Source organism: Bufo gargarizans, chromosome 3 (assembly GCF_014858855.1).
Source record: "Bufo gargarizans isolate SCDJY-AF-19 chromosome 3, ASM1485885v1, whole genome shotgun sequence".
NCBI lineage: Eukaryota > Metazoa > Chordata > Amphibia > Anura > Bufonidae > Bufo > Bufo gargarizans.
In genome coordinates, this window is record NC_058082.1 from 596,464,237 (window position 1) to 596,490,399 (window position 26,163).

Sequence of the window (26,163 nt, forward strand, 5' to 3'; positions counted from 1 at the left end):
TGTCTATAGCTACATAGTATATACAGCACTGTACTGATATGTGAGGTATGAGGTATAATAAATGCAGTGTGTACAGATATATAGTATATACAGCATTGTACTAATATGTGAGGTACGAGGTATAATACCTGGATGATCTACAGCTGATGATGGGTGGTAGCATGCTGGTTTTTTTAAACAACTCCCAGCATACCTTTCCTACTGTTCAGGTTATACTGGGAGCTGTAGTTTCACACCGTACAAGCTTATATGACGAGGACCGACCTGACTACACAAATGGTATCTTTATTGAACTTGAAAAATCTGGTGATGGGTATATGTACTGCACATGGTTCTGGTGCTGTATTTATGTAGTGGGCTTGGTTCTGGTGCTGTATATACTGTATGTAATGTGCTTGGTTCTGGTGCTGTATTTATGTAATGTGCTTGGTTCTGGTGCTGTATTTATGTAATGTGCTTGGTTCTGGTGCTGTATATACTGTATGTAATAAGCTTGGCTCTGGTGCTGTACTTATGTAATGAGCTTGGTTCTGGTGCTGTACTTATGTAATGTGCTTGGTTCTGGTGCTGTACTTATGTAATGTGCTTGGGTCATGGTGCTGTATTCATGTAGTGGGCTTGGTCATGGTGCTGTATTGCTGTATGAGTGTGGCAGGCGCAGCACTATAAAGTGCCTTTTGCGCTGTGGCATTAGAAGAATTTTGATATCTCTGTCTTTTAGTCTAACCAGACTTTCTGTTACTCTGTAATTCCTCTCGCGCCGTTCTATGGAAACAGTAGGTTTAAAGAGCTCACCAAATGCTTGAAATAACTTCTTTATTAACTTCAACTTTTCTTCATATATAACACTGCCGCCTCCGCAGCAGATAGTCCATGTACAAAACATATGTTGAAAAGATATCACAAAATGGCGGTATGCATAAGATGGTGGTTTAACTGTTCAATCTTGTCATTCAACATAAAATGGTGGATATATTGCTCTCTTCAGTATCTGTACTCTCACTTTAAGTTATTTAAGCACTTTATGTTCTCTCTGAGAGGTATATCTGAGGTCTAACTAATAGTTCTACTTGCAGTATGCAGTTAGCAGTGACTATTTGCAGATTGGTTGAGTATGATCTGGTATGGTTGTATGCAATTTGGATTGCAATATGGAATCTGAATGCTTGCAATTTGTAGCTTTCAATTTGGATTTGCAATTGTATTTGCAATTGGTGGAACTGTAAGTAAACATACATATATATATATATATATATAGTTCAGTATACAGTTCTAAACACAAAACTAACAATATCAACATTATATAACTGTTTTAAATACCTATATTGGCCTCTTATTCCCATAAAACTCAGCTCTCAGTGGAGTGAATGTCTCTTCAGCTCCTGTCTCTGGTGAATAATGATTCTAGCAGCAGTAGCTGGGGGAATTCCCAGACAGGCTGTGTGTGAGGCTGGCTGTGATTGGTGAAAACTCTTGCTGCGTGAGAAGCTGGCTGTGATTGGTATAGACTTCTGCCCAGCAACAACAGATTAACACTATGCTTTCTGTTGTTTCTGCTGTGTCACTGAGCTTACCTTACATTACAAAATGAATCTTAAAGGCATATTATCTTTTTCTGCTTCTGTGAACACAAAATATAACAGTTATATGACATCCAAAACATGATGTCACAGTAAATAGCTCTGCTTTTGTCTTTAACACATAAACATAGGAACTGTATTAAGGCTATTGGCAGGTTTAGCTGTATACACATATAAGCCATATTAGCAACCTAGGACAGGTCTTAGCTGGCCAGCTACAATGAGCTTGGTTCTGGTGCTGTATTTATGTACTGAGCTTGGTTCTGGTACTGTATTTATGTAACAAGCTTGGTTCTGGTGCTGTATTTATGTAATGGGCTTGGTTCTGGTGCTGTATTTATGTAGTGGGCTTGGTCCTGGTGCTGTATTTATGTAGTGGGCTTGGTCCTGGTGCAGTATTTATGTAATGAGCTTGGTCCTGGTATGTATTTATGTAAAGAGCTTGGTTCTGGTGCTGTATTTATGTAAAGAGCTTGGTTCTGGTGCTGTATTTATGAAATGGGCTTGGTTCTGGTGCTGTATTTATGTAATGAACTTGGTACTAATGCTGTATTTATGTAATGAGCTTGTTCCTGATGCTGTATTTACTTTATTTATTTTTCCACATCCATGCTTCTGTTCCAGGACCCCGCAAAAAAAGATAGAGTATGTCCTATTCTTGTCCGCAATTGTTGACAAAAATAGCCATTTCTATCTGATACTGGCTGGTATCCGTGTTTTGTGGCTCTGCAATTTGCGGACCGCAAAACACATATGGCTGTCTGAATAAGCCATCACTTGTCTCTATCCTGCAGGCTGGACTGGACCTGGTGCATTAGTCAGACATTAGTGGAGACGGCACATATCAAGGAGCAGTCAGCAGTTTATCTCATAGACATAACAATGGTGTAGAGCATAAAATAGAATAAAATCCATGTATAAATTGTGCCCCACATGTCTTAGTCCTGTACACATCTCTTATACTCACTGTAATGCCTCTATCCTGCAGGCTGGACTAGACAAAGCTTTCATCAAGTCACTGAAGTGAGGACCAGATAGAGAGTTACCAGACAGGTCAAGTCTCTTCAGGGACTGGTTATTCCTTATTGCGGATGCCAATTGGATGCAGGAAGTGTCTGGTAGACCATTAAGACCCAAACTGTAAGAATAAGAAGAAGAAGACGAGATGTGGGTGACCCTGACTGTTAGTAAAATCCATAAATGTCATCACTAGAAGTCCCCTATTGTGTGTGGTGGATGTCAGGAAAGGAGGCAGCTATATGATATGTCATTGTCCTAGAAATCGAGAGGAATCCCTGAGGAATGTTCTCACTTTATGGCATGTCATAAATTAGTGATGATGGCAGCACATGAATGTACAACATTTATAAAGCTGGATGTCAGCAGTCACCAGCTGCTGAGAACTCTCCTTCCTCCACCATCTATTGTGGCCACTGTGGCCTCCATTCTCCTCCACTCTTCACAATATTACACATTACATGTGGCTCTGCCCAGTCATTTCTCAGTCAGTGATTTAGAGAGACACAAATTTTGGAGGGAATGGATTATTGTGTGGTTGGCAATACTTGTAGTCAGGAAACAGGCCGAGGGTCATGGCAAGCAGAGTATGATCAAATCTGTGAAACTAATCCAAGGTTAGGGCAAGCAGCAAAAGGTCAATACAGTTAACATGCAATGGTCAGGTCAGGCAGTGGAAGGTCAGAATTAGTAAACAGGCAGAGATTGGTACATGCACACCTTCAACTAGGACCTAGCAAGCTAGACAACCTAAAGCTCAGACACCCTCCCAATAGGGAAGGTGCCTTAAATACCCCAAGATAGTCAGTCGTAGACTGGGAAGGAATTAGGGTATGAACACACTGGCCCTTTCAGAACCATAAGTGCGCACCCCATTGGCAGGCAAGACAGTCAGGCAGAGGAGTGTAAGCTACGGCCTACAGAAGAACACCGAAACCGAAAGATGCACTCTGCGTACACTATATGGTTAACAATATCAACCTTATTATACATCATAAATAAAAATCACACATATTTGGTAAAGACCGATAACACCACATGACAAGACACGTACTAGGGTCAAAAATAACACAATTGGACCAATACAGATAAACCATAAAATGCAGGTAATATAGGTAACTATGGTGACAACCACCCTGTAATCCAGCAGCGGTGGTCGTGCTTGCACACTATACAAAAAAGTGCTGGCCTCTCTGGTGGCCGGAACCACGGGAGTGAGAATAGAGCAGTGCTTTTTCCTGGACTGGACCTGGTGCATTAGTCAGACATTAGTGGAGACGGCACATATCAAGGAGCAGTCAGCAGTTTATCTCATAGACATAACAATGGTGTACAGCATAAAATAGAATAAAATCCACGTATAACTTGTGCCCACATGTTTCAGTCCTGTACACATCTCTTATACTCACTGCAATTCCTCTATCCTTCAAGCTGGACTCGACCTGGTGCATTAGTCAGACATTAGTAGAGACGTCACATATCAAGAAGCAGTCAGCAGTTTACCTCATAGACATAACAATAGTGCGGAGCATAAAAGAGAATAAAATCCATGTATAACTTGTTTCAGTCCTGTAGTCATCTCTTATACTCACTCTAAATGCTCTATCCTGCAGGCTGGACTGGACAGAGCCTCCATCAAGTCACTGAAGCTAGGACCATACAGATGGTTACTAGATAGGACAAGTATCTTCAGGGACTGGTTATTCCTTATTACAGATGCCAACTGGATGCAGGAAGTGTCTGGTAGATCATTATTAACCAAACTGTAAGAATAAGAAGATGAGATGTGGGTGAGGCGTACACAGAGCATTAGTATAAAATCTGTATATTGTGGATGTGGAGATCCTAGCAGTGAGCCCGGTGACATCACCTGGACAAACATGCGGTGTATAGCGCTGCCCTATCTTGTTTTAGGGGCGGGTACTAGTGGTATGCAGCCCAAGGCAAGGGGGAGCATCACTGCAAGGAAATGCCCCAATGCGCCACACATATAGAGTAAATGAGTAAATGAGTAAAGAAGAGGTTATATCCGGATTCAGCTCTGAACCCAGACAACCCCTTTAAATTCTCTATGCTGTTGTCAGTAGAAGATGCTGTAGAACCGACATGGATAGTGAAGGCGGCTACAAGTGACACTGGGTGTACAGGGATCATGGTGGGGGTGGACTATATTTCTTCTGCTGCAGATGCTGATACTTCTGTAGATTTGGTATTAATATTTCTATAGTGACATCCCCTTCAGCAGCTGTGTACACAGCACAATTTTGGGGTAACACATTGCAGTCACTGCAGAAGACAATGGGGTAGAGATATAGTAAGTGTACATTAGGTAGGAGTACTAGATAATCTATAAGGAGTAGGAAATAGATACTAGAGGCCAGGAATGTAGGATGCACCTCTGGACATTTCAAGAGGAGGCAGTGCTGTTATGCACCTGATGGTTTGTGAACTTCGTTCTGTCGGGCATATTTATATCTGCACATTAAGGTCTGACAATATTAGAATCAAAATGGAGATTCACATTACCTTTAAGAGGCCAAACTCTCTGTTGGAATAAGCCAGAGAAGATCATGATGGTCACTGGCATACAATGTATATTGTTTTAAAAGTTATTGCCAACAGATGTGGTATCTTAAGAGAATGTAATGGGTCTCACATAAACTGTCTCAACTACCGGGGTCAAGAGAGGTTATTGCTTAAAAACACTGGTTTCTCTAAACATATCAGTCTGAGGAACAATGGGTGTTATATAGCTAAGCCATAATCTGATAAGAGACGTCCATAAAACACATCTGGTGTGGAATAGGTATCTATTCATATATTCATATATATATATATCCTGTGTGCATTTATTTAGCGTTTGAACTTGTTAATGATTCATATATAATATGCAATATTAATGTATTATAACCGATTAATAATGTATCTTTTTGTATTGTATCTCACTGAGAGAATATAGAGAGCTAAGTTGTATGTTCTTAAAGAAGGATCTATTCAGAGGAACTGATGGTATTTCAAACATCATTACTCGAATAGCTGTGACAATTAGGTGTATACAAACCAGGGCAAAAGCTAGAAGTTTATGGTTCTCTTATCTGACCATAAATAAGATGGTCTGTTGACTGTCAAAATGGATCCGTGATGTCTGGGAAAGTGATCCTAAAGTGTCAGAAAGAGTACCTCCTAATTGATTTAAGTTGGGAGAGACCAAAGGTTAAGAGGTATAATAAAGCCGGATATATATGTTAATTCTAAAAATTGCTATATGATACAACAGTGCCATCAAGTGGTAGATGGGCAGAAGGAATGCCAATTAAATGACATCATCCCCATGATTACCATACGTAACACCCACCTTATCTAATTGGAAATCCCTAATCCAAGAGGGGATGGGCATAGATAAGGATGTGGATATCTAAACCAGTTTTTGGGGAGAGAAGAGGAACTAAGATCACTTGAAAAATCACTTGAGACAAAGAGGACTTGAGCCAAACATCACTTGGAACTTCTTCAGGGAGAACACTTGGGAATTCATTCATCAGCATCACTTCACACGTCAGGAACGTACCTCAGGACGGGATAGATCTGAATCTTGGAAAGCTGGGTCCCTTCTAAAAGCTCTTTATCCCAAAGCAAGGGGTAATGTATAATCCTATTTTATTTGCAGTAATTATAAATCGCTCCAATTGGCATATAGTTGAGACCCCATTATTAGTGGGTCAATAGTGTTAACAATAATTTTATGGGAAATTTTAATGAACGTGCACATCATTAGAATTCCTGTAATATTGCTATCAGAGTGGAATCTCTGATCGGATTTTATTATCCGTAGTTAGGTCAACGGGCGTATTTATAAGGTGTCTCTTACTGCCATATTCTCTGATTGAGCATAAGGGATTTTCCACAGATTCATTTCTATTGTTTTTTTTTGTTGTTGTTGCATTATAATATTTTGATTACCAGTATATTAATCGGTAATAATTTGATAAAAGGAAAAGTAGTATTGTATTGTACTTAAGTCAGCCTGTAAACGGTGGAGCACCATCTTATGGTCAATTTTGATATTATCTTTGTATTCATTTGTATGCCATTTGTACTGCTTGTATTTATAATAAATTATATTTTGTATAATTAATTGCACCCTGTTTCATTAGCTGCACAAATTAACTTTAGATCTCATCAATAAAAGAACTGGCGTTTATATGTCCGCCAATTAAATTTCATTTTCATTTTCCATATTTCATAAAAATATTAAATCATAATTTTTTATGATTTCATATCTTAGATGAAATTAATACCCGACATATCTGGAGGCACTGCTGAGATTGATTGAGATATTTCTATAACCAATTTGTGCAATTAGTGAAAATATTCCTTAAACCTTATTGGCAAGTCAAATTGGTGTTGTTATTGATTATTGATCAGAATCATGAGTGTAACAAACAGCGACCCAGGTAATGGCCAGGTTTTAGCAGATAGTCCCTCTGACCCAGACAAGATAATCTCTAAGGTTATCAATTATGTTTATTCCCGTTTGAAGATTGATAAAAATATAGATGAATGGACTAATGAGCTGCAAATGAGAGCCTTTGAAGAACGTTGTGATGTATGGAAGTTAGGTGGCATGGTTGATAGATACCTGACCTATATGGATTTGGCAAATGATAATACCAAGAGGGACCAACACCTCTTATGTGCATTGCCACCTGTTTTGTATGCATTGTTGGCAGTCAGTACTCTTTCTAAAATTAGGTATGAGTCTATAATGGGTACAAAAATATATGTATCCAAAATGGAATCAGAACTAAAATCCGCAGAAGCGAAGATCAAAGACTTAGAGTACAACCTTAGTCTCAGCCTTGATGCATACCAAAAGGCAAAAAGTGATTTAGAGGATTTATATCTCCAGTATTCCAAAATTAAACAGACAGATGAATCAGCCCGTAATATAGTCAATGCTGAAAGGGATCCATCTAACACTGTGAGATCTCCTGACCCTCCATTTCTTACTCCCCAATATCCAGACATGTCATCACATGCTTTTACAGCAGACCCCATCCAAAACACTCAGCAACCTGAAAGTGTTAGCATGATTAAACAGGAGGCATTAACCCAATTAGGTCGCGCATTCCAAACTGTAACCACCTTACTAGGTGTTGATATTATGGAAGCCCCTAGAAGTGTCTCTCCTCATACTCCCCTGGATAGACATGTTAGGGTTAGGGTTAAATCACCTGTGCGATATAAGTCTCATGAAAGTTGTGAAAGTGCATGTGAGTCTGACGGTGATGTGGGGAAGCGTGTGACTTATTCCTTGCCACAGAATCACAGGCGACCAACATATGCTGAGGTGGTTTCTAGGAAGAAAAATTCCCAATATTCAGAAAAGGATCAGAGCTCCTCCAGCATAATTAAGTTTTTAAATAGTACAGTATCCAAGTTTTCCAAGAAAGGTTCGTCTCAGATAGCCAATCACTTAGAACTGTATGAATCCACTATGGATTCTTTAAAATTATACTCTGATGCTGACCGGATTAGGTTCCTTCCATGGGCATTTGATGATAGATACCGTCATTATTTTACATCCTTTAAGGAGAGAGGAGTACAAGATTGGCCAAGTGTTTTGCATGAGGTTAAATTGGAATTCGGACCATACCGAACCACTACTGCTGCAAAACGGGACATATATAGCCTTACGTGTAGACCCAATCAGAGTCCCCGTGAATTCCTCTCTGTCCTCAAAAATGCCTATGGGTTGGCATATAGATCCCCAAATTGGGAATCTGAAGAATTCAAGCAGTTATTCTATGATGCTATGCCAACCCAGATCAAACTTAACTTAGCCAGAGATCTGGATATTGATGCTCCCTTGGATAGGTTGGTGACGGCTGCCACCACGCTGTATAATATCAGTGAGTGCCATACAACAGGTGAGAGAAGGTTTAAAAATTCCCCAGAGCAAAAGGTAGCTGAAGCTAAGGTAAACCCTAACTTGGGATTTGAAAGCCAGCCACGAAGGTTCCCTCAGTCTACAGGACCTTCTCAACAAGCCCAGCAACAACAGGTAGGACCGCCCAAACAGACCAAACCCCAAAATAATAATGGATCAGAGGGGAATAATTCAGGTAATGGGAAGTCTAACTACCGTCCCTATTACAATAACGTTCCCCAGGGATATAGGCCCTATAACAATAGAGTTTATCAGGGTTATAGACGTTGGGATAATAGGCCCAGACAACAGAGGGAAGATAGGCAGGAATCCTTGAATTCACCCAGGAGTAGGTCACCTACCAATAACCAGGGTGCCCAACAAAGCCAAAATGTGCCCAAACCAAACAGGTTTGATCAGCTGGTAGAGCAAGTGGCCCAGCTGAGCAATATGGTAAATAAGTTGTCCCAGTTATCCCCAGAAAAACAGCCTAATCCTTTTTTAGGGGCAACTGCCGGTCCCAGCAATGTAACAGCATAAAGCAGATTGGGCCGGGTCAAAACCCAGGCCACTGTAAGGATATTAAATTGATTGTGGTAGAATCTGATGTGATTCCTAATTCTTTATTTCCTTGCAGTACCCCTGACCCTGAAATTAGGGCCAGGGGGGAAATGTCTAATATGTCATTTGTTTTGCAGGCTAGTGATGTCAATTCAGTTGACCAGATGTCTATTCCAGTGTATAATCACATCGTCCCAGCATCTAGCCATGAGCCAGCTGTGATTTGTGATGTCACACAGCTTGTCCCAAAGGGGGGGGCTAACGCTGCTCCTCCAGCTTGTCCTGGGAGACTCAGGAATGCAGAGGTCACGGAGCTGCAGAGAGGTCAACCTCTCAGACAGCAGATGGGTAAACATCCTAACTTTCTCTGTGATTTGTTGCAGGTGGATGGCCGATACTTTGTGGACATATATCTACAAAATGAACTTATCGGACCAATCAAAGGATTAATAGATACTGGATCACAAGCCACCATTTTATCTTACACCTATTTCAAACAAGTTTCAGATTTAACATCAAAGAAGCCACGATTAAGGTCATTTGATGGCTCTTTGATAAGTGTAGGTGGAAATGCCTTACAGGTAAAAGGAACATCCTGGTTGACATTTAAGATTGGCAAGAAGACAATTAGACATCCCACATTGATTGTGGATCTTCCATATGATCGGATGATCATAGGAATCGATTTATTAAAAAGATTGAGTCCCATAGTTGATTTCATTAATGAAGCAGTATGGACTCAGGTGAAGGCACCCATTGCCTATGAATACTCTTGCAACACACAAGCACAACGCAGTTGTCATGTGATTGAAGAGAAACCTAACTCTATTGAAGTGCATTTCAGGAACAATCAAATACCGGAGGTCACAATCCTGAAGAATGGTAAGCCCGAGGAAGATATCAATGGTGCTGCTCACACCATTACCATCCAGAGGGACAAAATCAAAAAGGTAACTCTGGATGATGATATATTAACCATTTCTCTTGAAAGGGGGAATCAAGAAGTCTTGGACCTGACCAGGCACATTCAATCGATGGTACGGATTGAAAAGGTCAATGACAATTTATTGATTCCCGTACAGGTAAACAATATAGCCCGGGTGAAATATGCCAAGTTGGATCTGAAATCCGAAGCGAGTTACATAAGCCTAGGACTTTTAAAACAGATCACCAATCCTAAAATGATTAAAAGTTCCTCTCCACAGGACCAATGGGTTCATGATCTGGATGGAGATTTCCAGAGTCATAATGTTGTTGCAAGATGTGTTTTATCTATCTCCATAGGAAGTAAAACTACGGAGCACGTTTTCATCGTGATAAATGAACCACGGTATCAAATGTATATAGGTAATGACCTTCTGCACCGATTTGCCATACAGATTGACATGGTAAATAACACCTTATGGTCCAGATTGCCGGGAAACCCAGAGGGGTTCCAGGATGAAGAACAAGCCTTACGATGGGGACAACAGATGCCCTATGCCGTAAGTATCATGGTTGCTGAGAAAGTTGAAATTCCTGAAGGATGCAAACCATTTCTTCTCCCCATTAAAGTAAAGAAGGGACAGAAGCTGAAGAACGCAGACGCGTTGATCTGTTTATCCAACAGAATGCAGCAACTCGGCCTAAAGGTAAAACCTACTCCACTGATAAACATCCATCAGGATCAGTTACACATGGTAATTCATAATATGGTTCCCCATAGCATATCCCTACAAAAGGACACCGTAATTGGTTTAGCTATGGATTCGGAATACTACACGTTTGGATTCCAAAATGATGTTATTGGAATAATTCCTGATGAATACCTGACAGAGGAACAAACAGTGGAACAACATTTTTCCTCAACCCCTGAGGGGTTATTTAACATACACTCTGTTTATCCTTTCAGCTCTGAAGAAGGTACATGCCACATCGAAGAGTCATCATTAGTTTTCAACCATGAGATCGATGAAAAAGAGTATGAATCATACCAGCAAGGAAAGGATAAGGTACGCTACACCCAGAATGATTTAACTAGTGAGCTTGAAGAAGCTTACTGAGTTAAGTCAGCCTGAGATTTTCCCAGAATTTCAGGAGCGGGTGGAAGAACAAATCTCCATGGCTGACGCATGCTCCGACGAGTCGAAGCGTCAACGGCTAAAGGAGCTCTTCGCAGAGTTCCAGGAGATGTTTGCCAAGGATTCTTATGACTGTGGGGAAACAAACCTACACGTTACAAGAATCCAAACAGATCCCGATGCACCCCCTGTTTTTGTCAAACAATACCGACTTCCGCTGGCGGCTTACGAGTCACTATCGGAAATCGTCAAGAACTTGGAGGAGAGGGGTATCATCCGTCCAGTACACAGTTCATTCAATCATCCGATACTTGGAGTCCTCAAACCTAACGGTCAATTTCGTCTCTGCTCGGACCTAAGACAGTTGAACAAACGTGTTTATATGTCCGGATGGCCCGTGCCATATATTGACCAAAGTTTGGCACAAATACAAGGATCCAAAATCTTCACTGCCCTTGACTGTGCACAAGGATATTGGACGATTAAGATAGATGAAAGGGATCAGTACAAACTGGCCTTTACATTTGGCAAACGACAGTATGCATGGACCCGATTGCCCTTCGGGTACATAAATGCGGGCCATGAGTTTGCAGTGTTCATGCATAAGGCAATGCCTGATGCCGCTGAACGAGGTACCTTATCCTATGTGGATGACATCCTGATCAAAAGTACAACTTTTGAGGAACATATTCAGGAGTTGAGGCATGTACTAACCCAGCTGAGGAAAGCAGGTGTAAAACTTTCTTTGCAGAAGGCTCAATGGTGCCGGACCAAGGTTAATTTCCTAGGTCATGAAGTCACTGCGGATGGAATTAACCCACAGAAAAAGAAGGTGGAAGCAGTGACCAAGACAAAATCTCCTACAAATCTCAAGGAGTTGAGATCATTCCTGGGTATGATGAACTACTCACGTAAGTTCATAGATAATTATGCCGAAATTACAAAACCTCTTTTACAGTTGCTAAAGAAAGGAGTAAAATGGGAATGGAGCGAGCGTCATGAGCAAGCTGTAACTGAGCTCAAGGCCAAACTTATCCAGGCTCCATGCCTTGCTTATCCAGAAGGGGGAAAACCTTTCTTCGTGGAAACAGGTTTCACTGATAAAAGCATAAGTGCAGTTCTTTTCCAAAAACAGGAAAACCGAAACAAGATCATCGCCTATGCCAGCAAGTCCTTGTCACCGGTTGAGGTAAAATTCAATAGCTGTGAAAAAGCATTATTGTCAACTGTATGGGCTTTGCAATATTTTAGGAGTTTTATCCAAGGCGAAAGGATCATTGTGGAGACCGCACACCAGCCGCTGCAATACTTGCAGAGTGATCGTATAAGAGATGGAAACTTGTCAAACAGCAGGATAACCGCCTGGACAATGTCCTTAATGGGATGGCCATTGGAGATCAGGTACAAACAAAATAATAAAAACCCAGTTGCTCAGGGATTAGCAGAACTCCATGACTGTACCAATACGGAACGTAAAGGTGAGACAACGGAAAATGATTTCCTGGAGGAACAATCATCATCACCATATAAATCTTATGAAGAGGAGTACTGCAAATCGTTACCATGTGTGTATGTAGACGGCTGTTCCTTCCATGCCGAGGAAGGATCTGAACGTACATTGGTTGCAGGTATTGGAGTCGTGTGGAATAATACATTCCTAGATGTATCCGTTGGATACAAAATTGGTTCTAAAAGCAGCCAGGTTGCAGAACTTACTGCTGTGTACAAAGCCGTACAAATGGCTATCGAATATGATATTAAGGAGTTTGTAATCATCACAGATTCTGATTATGTTCGTAACAGCTTTGTGGAGTACTTTCCCGGATGGAAAAGATCCGACATGATGAGAAGCAATAACAAGCCAGTAAAGCATGGTAAGATGTTTTGTAAAATTGATGAGATGGTTACCGTCCACAGTCTTATCATTTATTGGAAGAAGGTAAGAGGTCATTCAAAGTATCCAGGCATGGATAAAGAGGGGAATGACCTAGCAGATTCCCTTGCCAAGCAGGCAGCCATTGACGGAGAAGTCTTTGACGTTGACGACCTCATGGGAACTGTCCAAGTGGATGCTATGACAAGGAGTCAGGCCCAAAAGGGAGCTGAAGCCAATGTGGCACAGTGGAGCCAAGATTCCCCTAGTGAAGATCTCATTGCGAGCCAAAAGGGGGATCCGATTATTGGTCTCTTTTATAAGTACATTGAGGATCCACACAACTGTCCCATAACCACGGAAGACTGTAGGGATAAGGAGGAGTTACGAATTTTGATGAAAGGTAAGTCCCAATTCTCATTACAGGATGGATTACTGATAAGGACCTCGAAGAACGGTATCACGCAATGGGTAGTACCTGCAGCATACCGAGGTCTGATGTTGCAACATGCACATGATGCCCCAACCGCTGGTCATCGAGGTGAGAAAATAACGTACGAGTTACTACGGGACTACGCTTACTGGCCACATATGTTACAAGATGTGCGAACATATTGTCACGGATGTCTAATCTGCCCTCAATTCCAGCCACAAGGACCCACTCATCGGGCACCGCTGATGAAAAGGGGGATGTCCATGCCATGGTCAGACATCCAAATTGACTTCATTGGACCAGTAACAACCTCATCAAAAGGAAACAAGTATATGTTAACCGTAACTTGTCTGTTCACCAAATGGGTGGAATGTTTGCCGTGCAAAACATGCAGTTCAAGCGTATGTGCATCTCTGCTCATTAACCACGTATTTTCTAGATTTGGTCTTCCCCAGCGCATTGAATCCGATCGTGGAAGTCACTTCACCAGTGAGGTGATGACAAAGATGTGGGAAATCCTGGGGGTAAAGAGGAAGCTCCATATAGCTTATCGACCAGCCTCTAGTGGTGGAGTAGAACGTTACAACCAGTCCATTGTAAACATCCTGAAAAAGTTTGTCAATGAATCTGGTAAGGACTGGGATGTCAAGTTGCCTTTGGTGCTTATGGCCATCAGAGCCACCCCAAGCGCAGCAACTAAGCTTTCTCCCTTCGAGATGATCACGGGAAGGAAGATGGTGTTACCCCAGCATTTACTTTACAGAACAACGGACCATAACTTGATCAATGCTACAACATCGCATCAGTATGTGGAAAATTTACGCAAGCACCTTCAGCATGCTTTTGCGTTCGCACAGAAGAATATAGAGAAAGCCGCAATGAGTGCTAAGACATACTACGATCTGAAGACTACACAGAAGGAGTATCAAATTTCCGATCGGGTATATCTCTATAACTTCGCTCGGGATCAAGTGAAGGAGAGAAAATTCCTACCTTCCTGGAAAGGTCCCTATGTCATCACTGACAAATTATCTCCAGTGGTCTACAAGATCAAAATCCCTAAGGGGGATGAGTTTATTGAAAAATGGGTGCACATTAATCAGCTACGTGTTTGTCACCCTAGTGCACGACTTCGAGAGATTGAAGGAGTTGGATGAAAAGAGGTGAAGAGACTTTACGGTTCCAGCTAAAGACGGAAATAAGGATTGGTATCGTATGAACTAAAAAGTGTTATCTGTTATTGAACATCTTTAACTCATACTAACCCATCCTCATGTATGTTTCCTCTGTAACAAAATGTCTCCTAACTCACCTCTGAAACCAGAACTTACTCTGTCCAAGAAAAGAACTTATGCCAGTCAGAGGTATATGGTATTAGTAACTCTTTTCTTGCAGGATAAAGTTGAAAAGTGTATGTACTCATATGTGTCATACAATATTTTAGGGGCGTAAGATGTCATCAAAGATGATTGCCATTATCTACGTCTTGATCTTGGGGAAGAAGTTCCACGCTGAGCCGATTGCTATGCCAAGTCCTTCATCCGGAATCATGCTACAGGACACCACAGGGTTCATATTGACGAACAAGAGGATTCTATCCCAGAAGATCGATCGATCAGCCTGGATCCTTGCGTCTTCGTCGAAAAACAACTCAACGTGTCTGAGATCCTGTCGCCGGAGCACCAATCCTGGTACCAGATGCACATCGGATATTTCCAAGAACGGATTACGCAGATCCTGAAGCAAGCAAGGAAGACCTTGACAAGAGAACAATTTTCTACAGACCAAAGCGATTCATGTTTGCAATCGTAGCCGCCATAATTTTTGGCATAGTGAGCACTGTTATTATTACCGGTGTGACAGTTACCGATTCCATCTCTATCAAGAAATTGGAACTTGAAGTTGGTTCATTGAAAAGGAACCTATTAAACATTCATGTGGAGATGGAGAATCAAAACAAACCTTTATCGAACTTATATCCTGTTTTGAAGGATCTATAGGATGGTTGAGTTTGTGTCCCATCCAAGTCATGCGTTAGATAAGGTTCTCCAGAAGAACTTTAACCAAGCTTTGGTTGGAACACTATAAGCCAAGTCTACGCATCGAAGGAAATATATGAAGAGCCCTTTATTACATTCCAAATGCATTCACATGTTATGGAATATTTTGGAATGAAGGGGGATTTGTCGGGCATATTTATATCTGCACATTAAGGTCTGACAATATTAGAATCAAAATGGAGATTCACATTACCTTTAAGAGGCCAAACTCTCTGTTGGAATAAGCCAGAGAAGATCATGATGGTCACTGGCATACAATGTATATTGTTTTAAAAGTTATTGCCAACAGATGTGGTATCTTAAGAGAATGTAATGGGTCTCACATAAACTGTCTCAACTACCGGGGTCAAGAGAGGTTATTGCTTAAAAACACTGGTTTCTCTAAACATATCAGTCTGAGGAACAATGGGTGTTATATAGCTAAGCCATAATCTGATAAGAGACGTCCATAAAACACATCTGGTGTGGAATAGGTATCTATTCATATATTCATATATATATATATATATGTGTGCATTTATTTAGCGTTTGAACTTGTTAATGATTCATATATAATATGCAATTTTAATGTATTATAACCGATTAATAATGTATCTTTTTGTATTGTATCTCACTGAGAGAATATAGAGAGCTAAGTTGTATGTTCTTAAAAGAAGGATCTATTCAGAGGAACTGGTGGTATTTCAAACATCATTACTCGAATAGCTGTGACAATTAGGTGTATACAAACCAGGGCAAAAGCTAGAAGTTTATGGTTCTCTTATCTGACCATAAATAAGATGGTCTGTTGACTGTCAAAATGGATCCGTGATGTCTGGGAAAGTGATCCTAAAGTGTCAGAAAGAGTACCTCCTAATTGATTTAAGTTGGGAGAGACCAAAGGTTAAGAGGTATAATAAAGCCGGATATATATGTTAATTCTAAAAATTGCTATATGATACAACAGTGCCATCAAGTGGTAGATGGGCAGAAGGAATGCCAATTAAATGACATCATCCCCATGATTACCATACGTAACACCCACCTTATCTAATTGGAAATCCCTAATCCAAGAGGGGATGGGCATAGATAAGGATGTGGATATCTAAACCAGTTTTGGGGGAGAGAAAAAGAACTAAGATCACTTGAAAAATCACTTGAGACAAAGAGGACTTGAGCCAAACATCACTTGGAACTTCTTCAGGGAGAACACTTGGGAATTCATTCATCAGCATCACTTCACACGTCAGGAACGTACCTCAGGACGGGATAGATCTGAATCTTGGAAAGCTGGGTCCCTTCTAAAAGCTCTTTATCCCAAAGCAAGGGGTAATGTATAATCCATTTTATTTGCAGTAATTATAAATCGCTCCAATTGGCATATAGTTGAGACCCCATTATTAGTGGGTCAATAGTGTTAACATTAATTTTACGGGAAATTTTAATGAACGTGCACATCATTAGAATTCCTATAATATTGCTATCAGAGTGGAATCTCTGATCAGATTTTATTATCCGTAGTTAGGTCAACGGGCGTATTTATAAGATGTCTCTTACTGCCATATTCTCTGATTGAGCATAAGGGATTTTCCACAGATTCATTTCTATTGTTTTTTTTTGTTGTTGTTGCATTATAATATTTTGATTACCAGTATATTAATCGGTAATAATTTGATAAAAAGGAAAAGTAGTATTGTATTGTACTTAAGTCAGCCTGTAAACGGTGGAGCACCATCTTATGGTCAATTTTGATATATCTTTGTATTCATTTGTATGCCATTTGTACTGCTTGTATTTATAATAAATTATATTTTGTATAATTAATTGCACCCTGTTTCATTAGCTGCACAAATTAACTTTAGATCTCATCAATAAAAGAACTGGCGTTTATATGTCCGCCAATTAAATTTTTCATTTTTCATTTTCCATATTTCATAAAAATATTAAATCATAATTTTTTTATGATTTCATATCTTAGATGAAATTAATACCCGACAGTTCCCTGCGGACGGACATAGATTTCTCCAGGGAGACTCACTACGACTAGGTTGGGACTTTCCTCTTTGCTCAACATCACTTCCCCTAGGTTTATTTGACCTTTCATAACCACCACCGAAAGGCGGGTGTTGCTATCCTATTGTCCAGATCATGCCCCATAACGGTTACATTACAGTCAATATATCATCCTCGAAGGGGACCTACATGGATGTCCAATTGTCGGTTATGTACCAAAAACCTCTCAGCTCTCCTTGACCGAGTACTCAATAGATTCCAGACTCTCCAACCTCCGGCATGGATTATCGAGGGGGTATTTTAATACAATTTTTTCAGAAGGTATGGACAGATTGTCCCTACTCCTCCCTCTGCTACTCAGATCCAGTTGTCCAGGGACTCTCGCAGTACACTTTGTATAACCTTTGGGGTGTAAATAATTCTACGTATAGACTGTTTACTTTTTTCTCGCTTCCTCATAATTCCCATGCTGGGATTTTATTTTGGTAATAGCCCCACCCTTCAGATCTTATGTAATGCTTCAATAGAGCCCATATCGTGGTCAGACCATGGTCCTGTTATTCTTGCTCTCTCTCCACCCCCCCCCCATCTTTTGACCGTACTTGTCATTGGCATTGCTTAAGGCCCCTGACACTAAAGATGCAAATGATACTCATATTTGTCTGCCCAATCGGTTTTCTTTACAGCAATATTGTGGGAAGCCCATAAAGCTGTTTTATGGGGTCATTATATCGCATCTTAAAAATTTTTTAGAATTTAGTACTTGTGAACTCAAGGTGAAAATTGCATCTCTGCAGTCTAGGTTGCTTGTTAATCCCAGTTCTCTCTCCTTCAGGAGTTGGTCTCAGCATGTACTCACTTGAAAGCTCTTACTGTTCACAAAGATTTATTTGTAATCCAAACAGAGTTATTTTGAGAAAGGTAACAAAGCTCAAAGCCCCCCAACACCCTTCCCTTTCTTCCTAATACATCACTAGTCTGTCTCTCCTGTCCTGTCAGTTTGTTTTCTCGATCCTTTAAACTTAACCTCTGACCTGTTGGCCTTGAAGGTCTTGTTCATACAGCAATGTTGTACTTTACATTATTATCCAGGGTCCAATAATAGTGGCACCCAGCATTTTTTTTGACCGCTGACAAAAAAAAACCCTCGAGCACATACACACGCAGGGACACCTGCTTTTTACTAGAGGCAGCAGAACCTGTGCTCCCAGCGTAATCGTGTGATGTCATCATGCTAAGAACATAGATCCTGCCGCATCCAGTGAGGAGCGAGTGTTGCTATGCGTGAGAGTGTTTGAGGTGAATATTGTTTTTCGTTTAACTCCTGAAATGCAATTTTCCGTCTGGCCAAAAATGTGTAGCTGCCCACTGGGTGGCTCCCTAGGCATGCGCTCTCAGGTGCCTAATTGTAAATACAACCCTGGCAATAAAATAAAAAATAAAAAAAAATAAAAAATATATATATATATACATACATACATATATACAAACCTGATTCCAAAAAAGTTGGGACACTATACAAATCGTAAATAAAAACTGAATGCAATGATGTGGAGGTGCCAACTTCTAATATTTTATTCAGAATAGAACATAAATCACGGAACAAAAGTTTAAACTGAGAAAATTTACAATTTTAAGGGAAAAATATGTTGAATCAGAATTTCATGGTGTCAACAAATCCCCAAAAAGTTGGGACAAGGCCATTTTCACCACTGTGTGGCATCTCCCCTTCTTCTTACAACACTCAACAGACGTCTGGGGACCGAGGAGACCAGTTTCTCAAGTTTAGAAATAGGAATGCTCTCCCATTCTTGTCTAATACAGGCCTCTAACTGTTCAATCGTCTTGGGCCTTCTTTGTTGCACCTTCCTCTTTATGATGCGCCAAATGTTCTCTATAGGTGAAAGATCTGGACTGCAGACTGGCCATTTCAGTACCCGGATCCTTCTCCTACGCAGCCATGATGTTGTGATTGATGCAGAATGTGGTCTGGCATTATCTTGTTGAAAAATGCAGGGTCTTCCCTGAAAGAGATGACGTCTGGATGGGAGCATATGTTGTTCTAGAACCTGAATATATTTTTCTGCATTGATGGTGCCTTTCCAGACATGCAAGCTGCCCATGCCACACGCACTCATGCAACCCCATACCGTCAGAGATGCAGGCTTCTGAACTGAGCGTTGATAACAACTTGGGTTGTCCTTGTCTTCTTTGGTCCGGATGACATGGCGTCCCAGATTTCCAAAAAGAACTTTGAATCGTGACTCGTCTGACCACAGAACAGTCTTCCATTTTGCCACACTCCATTTTAAATGATCCCTGGCCCAGTGAAAACGCCTGAGCTTGTGGATCTTGCTTAGAAATGGCTTCTTCTTTGCACTGTAGAGTTTCAGCTGGCAACGGCGGATGGCACGGTGGATTGTGTTCACTGACAATGGTTTCTGGAAGTATTCCTGAGCCCATTCTGTGATTTCCTTTACAGTAGCATTCCTGTTTGTGGTGCAGTGTCGTTTAAGGGCCCGGAGATCACGGGCATCCAGTATGGTTTTACGGCCTTGACCCTTACGCACAGATTGTTCCAAATTCTCTGAATCTTCGGATGATGTTATGCACAGTTGATGATGATAGATGCAAAGTCTTTGCAATTTTTCGCTGGGTAACACCTTTCTGATATTGCTCCACTATCTTTCTGCGCAACATTGTAGGAATTGGTGATCCTCTACCCATCTTGGCTTCTGAGAGACACTGCCACTCTGAGAAGCTCTTTTTATACCCAATCATGTTGCCAATTGACCTAATTAGTGTTAATTGGTCTTCCAGGTCTTCGTTATGCTCAAATAAACTTTTTCCAGCCTCTTATTGCTACTTGTCCCAACTTTTTTGGGATTTGTTGACACCGTGAAAATTTGAATCAACGTATTTTTCCTTTAAAATGATACATTTACTCGGATTAAACGTTTGATCTGTCATCTACGTTCTATTACAAATAAAATATTGACATTTGCCATCACCACATCATTGCATTCAGTTTTTATTCACAATTTGTTTAGTGTCCCAACTTTTTTGGAATCCGGTTTGTGTATATATATATATATATATATATATATATATATATATATATATACATATAGTCAATTTGCCAGACCCTGAATTCCAAAGACAGCTAAAAACCGTAATTAGTATTTTACCTTAAATTCTGCAGGTTATGTAAAACTGGAGCAAGTCTTTCTAATCCTTCTGTCTTTAAGAAACAGTTATGTAGTTTGAGTTCCTCTATGTTTTTGCAGGTGTCCAGAATAAATGTTAACACTGTGCAGTCTAGAGCTGACATGTGAATACCAGAAAGGTCAAGACTTCCTTGTGATTTTAATGATTCCAGCACCAGAGCCTTATTCCGGGTTTCAAACAGATAGAAGAATGTACTTAGAAGACTTTGCTTGTTATCCTCACTTTCCATCAGTCTCTGTTCTTCTAGAATGAAGTCCTTCAGCCAAGTGATTACATCTGTGGAGGCCTGAACTGCTTGTCTGTCCAGGTATCCAGTTAGCATTGACCTGGTGGAGCCATCTGATAGACCACACAGGAAACGGAGGGATATTTCACCTCGTCCATCAGGATAGGATTTGGCTTTATTTAGTGATTTCTGTAACTTCTCAGGAGAATAATCCACATAATGCACCAAGGCAGACAAGAATTCCTGAACAGTGAGATGTAAGAAGGAATAGGACACAGGTTCCTCTGATTCCATCAGAAAACTTGATAAGAGTTTTGACCTATTGTCCACATGGAAACAGTCCAGATCTCGTTCCTCAAAGATAAGCCTGTGATTCATAACTCCATGTTCTGCCATCCATCCGATGGACTGCAGGATCTTCTGGGCGTCACTTTTGTGCAGGGTGTGATTGAACAGGATGTTGGCGACAAATATGGCAAAGAGCTGGGTGACGGTTTTGGGTAATAATGACGCGGGCTGATCACTACTTGTTGGCTGGAAGCTCTTGGATAATACAGTACAGATGATCCAGCAGTAGGACGGGATATAACAGAAGGTATACAGGGTGTCATTCTGCTTCACATAATTAAAAGCCTTTTCGGCCAGTTCTTGGTTAGGGAAGAAATTTTCAAAGTACATCCGTCGTTCTTCTGGTAAAAACCCAATGATTTCTACTATTCTCTGGAAAACTCTACAATCAATTGATGCCAGTTTGGTTGGGCGACTGGTCATTAGTACAGAACAACCATCAAGAAGAGACTTTCTCACCAAACTGACAAAAATCTTACCACAAAGTTCTGGCTGTTTAGGATTAGAGCACAAGTGACGTGATGTGAAATCCATGTTATGAATGCTTTCATCTAAACCATCAAATATAAATAGAAGTTTTTCTGGATCCTGTAAGATGTTCCCAAGCTGCTCCTCCAGATATGGGTACTGATGAAGGATCATGTCCTCCAGACTAACCTTATCTAGTCTGTTGAGTTCTCGGAATTTGAAGAAGAAGATAAAGGAGAATCTTTGATAAAGATCCCTCTTCACCCAGTCATAGACAACCTTCTGCATCAGTGTGGTCTTCCCTACACCGGGCACTCCGCTCACCATTACCATACGTGGCACAAGTCTGGATCGGTGGCACCAGCGGAACAGTTTGTTGGAAGAAATGCGCTGTAATTCATTTTGTTTTTTCTTTAAGTATTCCTCATGTTTTACACCGGTCTTTATGAGCTCATTCTCAGAGCGTTCTCTAAATTGTTGTGTGGAGACAATGATGAGGTTGACATAACGTGTGGAGAATACAAAACTTTCCTCTTGCTGGTCACATCTTGGAGGTTTGTTCTCTATAAGTTTCTCAGTTTTTTCATGTAAATGTTTCTTGTGACGGATCTGGAATTCTATAGCAAATAGAAAAATAAAGATAAGAAGCAGATATATGAAGAAATGGCAGATATCTGTACATTGCTGCATTTTACAGCTCCTCTTGGCCACACTACTTTGTAAACACATTGAACGTTAGACAGTATAAGCTAAGGCCAGAAGGTCTAACACTATAGTGTTTAATAATCATTAAATCCTTGGAGAGGTTTCCTGATGGTGCACAGCAACAGGAGCTGGCATATACATGCCCTGTAGCACAGTCAAAGCCTTCCTCACCAATGCAGGCAGTTTTCATGCTCCCGAAATCGCTGCAGTATGGGCTCAGAGAGACTCACTGCCAACTAAGTCTGACATGAAGGGCTATGTGGCCCCTGCTAGAAACAATATGTAAAACAAAGATTAGGTTCCCCGTAGCACCGACCTAGAAATACATAATACATAAGGATTTGATATGTCCCATCCACTATTATCTGACCAAGGAAGAGATAATGCACCAGGACCTGATCAAGAGACATTGAGTTCAATGGCTTCAAAGTGCAGCGTCTCACAGATCTTCTCAGCACCACCATGGCTAAAAGAAGAGCTCTTCCCCCTTTATTGGAGTCTCTTCATGAGTGCAACCTCCTTTATTTCTGGGGATACCCCTTCCAGCTCCAGGTGTGCAAATAGTGGTCAACCTACACCTTGCGATCACCGGCTGACTTGCCTCAGTTGTTGAGCTCACTGGACCTGCCCCACACTTGGTCATTCCGGAACAGCCATTCAGGCCTCTCTTACAGGAAGAGCTGCTTTCAGAGAAAAACATGTATCGCCTCTCCCTGGAGAATACTCCCCCCCAAGATCCTAAGCAATTCTCCACCATGAATACTACCATCCAGTCAGTCTTGCTCAGCTTGATACAAATGTCTGGACTATTAAAATACTTTTCTTGTGGGCTGACAGCCAAAGCAAAAAAAATACATGTAATAGTCTCTCCCCAAATTTTTTTATAACATTGATTAAAAAGTCATATGTACTCCTAAAATGGTACCAATAAAAACTAAAGTTCATCCTGCAAAAACAAGCTCAATAGATGGAAATATAAAAAAAGTTATGTCTCTTAAATAGTAATGCAAATAAAATTTTGATATTTTCAAAGGCTTTAATTTTTTTCAAGTCATAAAAAGAAAACAATGCAAATTTGGAATTGACCTGTAGAATAAGGACGTCATGCCCTTTTATGCGCACAGTGAACGTGATAATAACAAAACCAAATCCTTGGTGGAATTTTCTTTTTTAATTTTACCCTACAAAGAATGATCTTCCTATTTTCCAGCACAAGAGATGGTAAATTAAATGGTACCATTAAAAATGCATGCTGTCCCGCAAAAAATAAGCTTTTATATGGCTATGTGAACAGAAAATTTATATGGAAAGATCAAAAATGCAAAAACAAAAATGGGCCCAGTCTTTAAGGGGTTAATACCCTTATTATGATCCACTGTGACTGGGATTACTGACCAGAAAAATCTTTCTGTGCTTGCAGTGATTGGGTCTGGAGTAGCCACAATACTACGTTGGATCCCTGGACACCATCGAGGTGCCACCATGTGTTGCTGCTCTCTGAATGGGATGGCGTGGTGCACCCCAATAGGAAATAAGTCCAGAGAGTTATGGTAAGCAGTAGACCAGCATGATTCTTTACTGGAGGAACTCAAGAGCAAAACACTACAGGCAAGGCACTGAGCTGGCCTCAGTCTCCTCCCTAACAGAAGAAGGTTTTGATGCTGAGGAGAGGTCTGAGCTAGCTGTCCATCTCTCTCTCAGAAGGCTGGTACCCTGGCATCAGTATCCCCATCTCATCATCTTCTTCTGATTACTCATGAAGTCTGGCGGAGTCTCTTCTACTAAATACTGCTCCTTATCTGCAGACAACCAGGGACTCTGACTGCTCCACTTATTTACCATTTCTAACTAACTTGAAACTTCTGGTGTGAGGGGTGGAGAAGTAATTGAATGTTTCCAGCAGGCTGTTCTGACAGAGAACAAGCTGCTGGCTTGCATGGGATCAGGCATTGCCACATTCAACAGATCACTACGGGCACATTCCGGCTAAAATTCTGTGTTTCGGCCAATTACTGCGGCATGCACAGTTTTTTGTCCGGCCAACAGTCGGCATTTATGATGGATTAGACTGAAGGATCATCTGTAACAGAGATGTGAATGCAGCCTAATAGAATCATTGTTGCAATTTCAGCCTGCCATAGACTTGTATTGAGCCTCAATACAAGCCAATGGAAATGACTATTAAGATCCGTCATAGGATCTCAATACTGAAGGAAAATGCTTCAGTTTTGTCCCCATTCATTGTCCATGGGCACAAAACTGAATGGAACGGAGTGCACCAGAATGTATTCCATTCTGTTTAGATGCGTTCCTATGCCGGACAGAAAAACGCTGCCTAGGTCTATCAAGAAAACACCAGATCAGAGCTTTCATCCTGTCATTCCAATCCTCCACCTACTGTTGTAATGAGATTACCCTGCAGCAGGTTGTAAGCTGACATTAGTCTTTCTACTATTTAGGAGCTTTATGTCCATGTGTAAACTTCTATATACAGTAAGTATTTTATTTTTAGAGGGCTTCTGTCATCAGAAAGATTGTTATTAAAATGGCTGACATAGTTAAGGACAGCTGCTCGCCCTTTATCAGGGGCAGATGCCTGCCGGTGCTTATCCACACACACGAGAGAGGAGCAGAGGCCCAAATGAGGAAAGCTTGCCACACGTTTTTTGGGTAAAAATACGCAAATGCACAACATCTGACACCAAAACATACCCTGCCGCTGGAAAGAAAACCTATTTGTACACTTGTTAACCGTAGTTAACAGATTTTTGAGAAAAAAAAAATGCCCATTTGCAAAGTGTCCAGTGCAACTTTGATGCTTGAAACATCATTAGCCAGTATTAGTATTATATATTTTTTTCATATTATTTGGGCTGCTAGCTGACACCTGCACATAAAAAAAAAATTCTGTCTCTTTAAATGCTGATGTGCCGTCTGTATACATGTGAACAACAAAATAAACTGACTCACCCTATCCCATCCCTAATGATAAAACCTGTCTTTCTAAATATATCTCTCCAATCCCTAACACCATAAAGTGGCTTTCTTCTTTGTCTCATTTCTGTGCCTGTGCCACATCCTATCCCAACAGTGTCTAAGCTCACAATGGTGTCTCTGCTTGGAACCTTAGATGGTGCCTAATGCACATCTATACTGTCCTTCTTGATTGGCTTTGAGGCAGAATGCAGGTTGTAATGGGGAAGGCTGTTGACCGGGCCCCACCATGTGTCCTGTGTTCTTTCAACTTCATCTCCTTTGCCTAGCTTCCCTCACTACACTACTGAATGTGATATATTAAAGGGCAGGCACCATTTTTGGTGATTTTACCACATTACATTGCCACAACCTCGACTTCATTTGAAAGTAGAATTTTCGGGAACCTCGGAAAGAATTTGATTTGTTTAGAATCGATTCACTTATCTTTAATTATAAGCAGTTTTACTATAATAGGTTTATATAATGTACACTTACCCTTGAGTTGTGGGAGAATTAGGTGTCCATGTTCATCCAGTACGATTTCACCCACCAGAGTTTCACCTAATAAGAAATGATACAGACGTCATCAGTGCTGGATGTATGCATATACAGTAATATAATGTAGGGAAAATAACAGATTATACAGGGGCTGGTCTAATAGTCCTAAATATCCCATGTTACCCACAGTGTACCAGTCACTGTGTACG

The 26,163-nt window shown here is 40.7% G+C and overlaps 1 protein-coding gene across 1 annotated transcript in view; it reads right to left on the reverse strand.

Moving 5' to 3' along the window:
- Positions 1–26,163, reverse strand: part of LOC122933022 (NACHT, LRR and PYD domains-containing protein 3-like) — a 94,169-nt gene that overhangs the window by 41,133 nt on the left and 26,873 nt on the right. Inside the window, exons 5-8 of the mRNA XM_044287753.1 lie at positions 25,952–26,017; positions 20,694–22,392; positions 4,190–4,360; positions 2,548–2,718 (exon numbers count right to left, since the gene is read on the reverse strand). Coding sequence (XP_044143688.1) covers positions 2,548–2,718; positions 4,190–4,360; positions 20,694–22,392; positions 25,952–26,017 — 2,107 coding nt within the window. The remainder of the gene's footprint in view (positions 1–2,547; positions 2,719–4,189; positions 4,361–20,693; positions 22,393–25,951; positions 26,018–26,163) is intronic.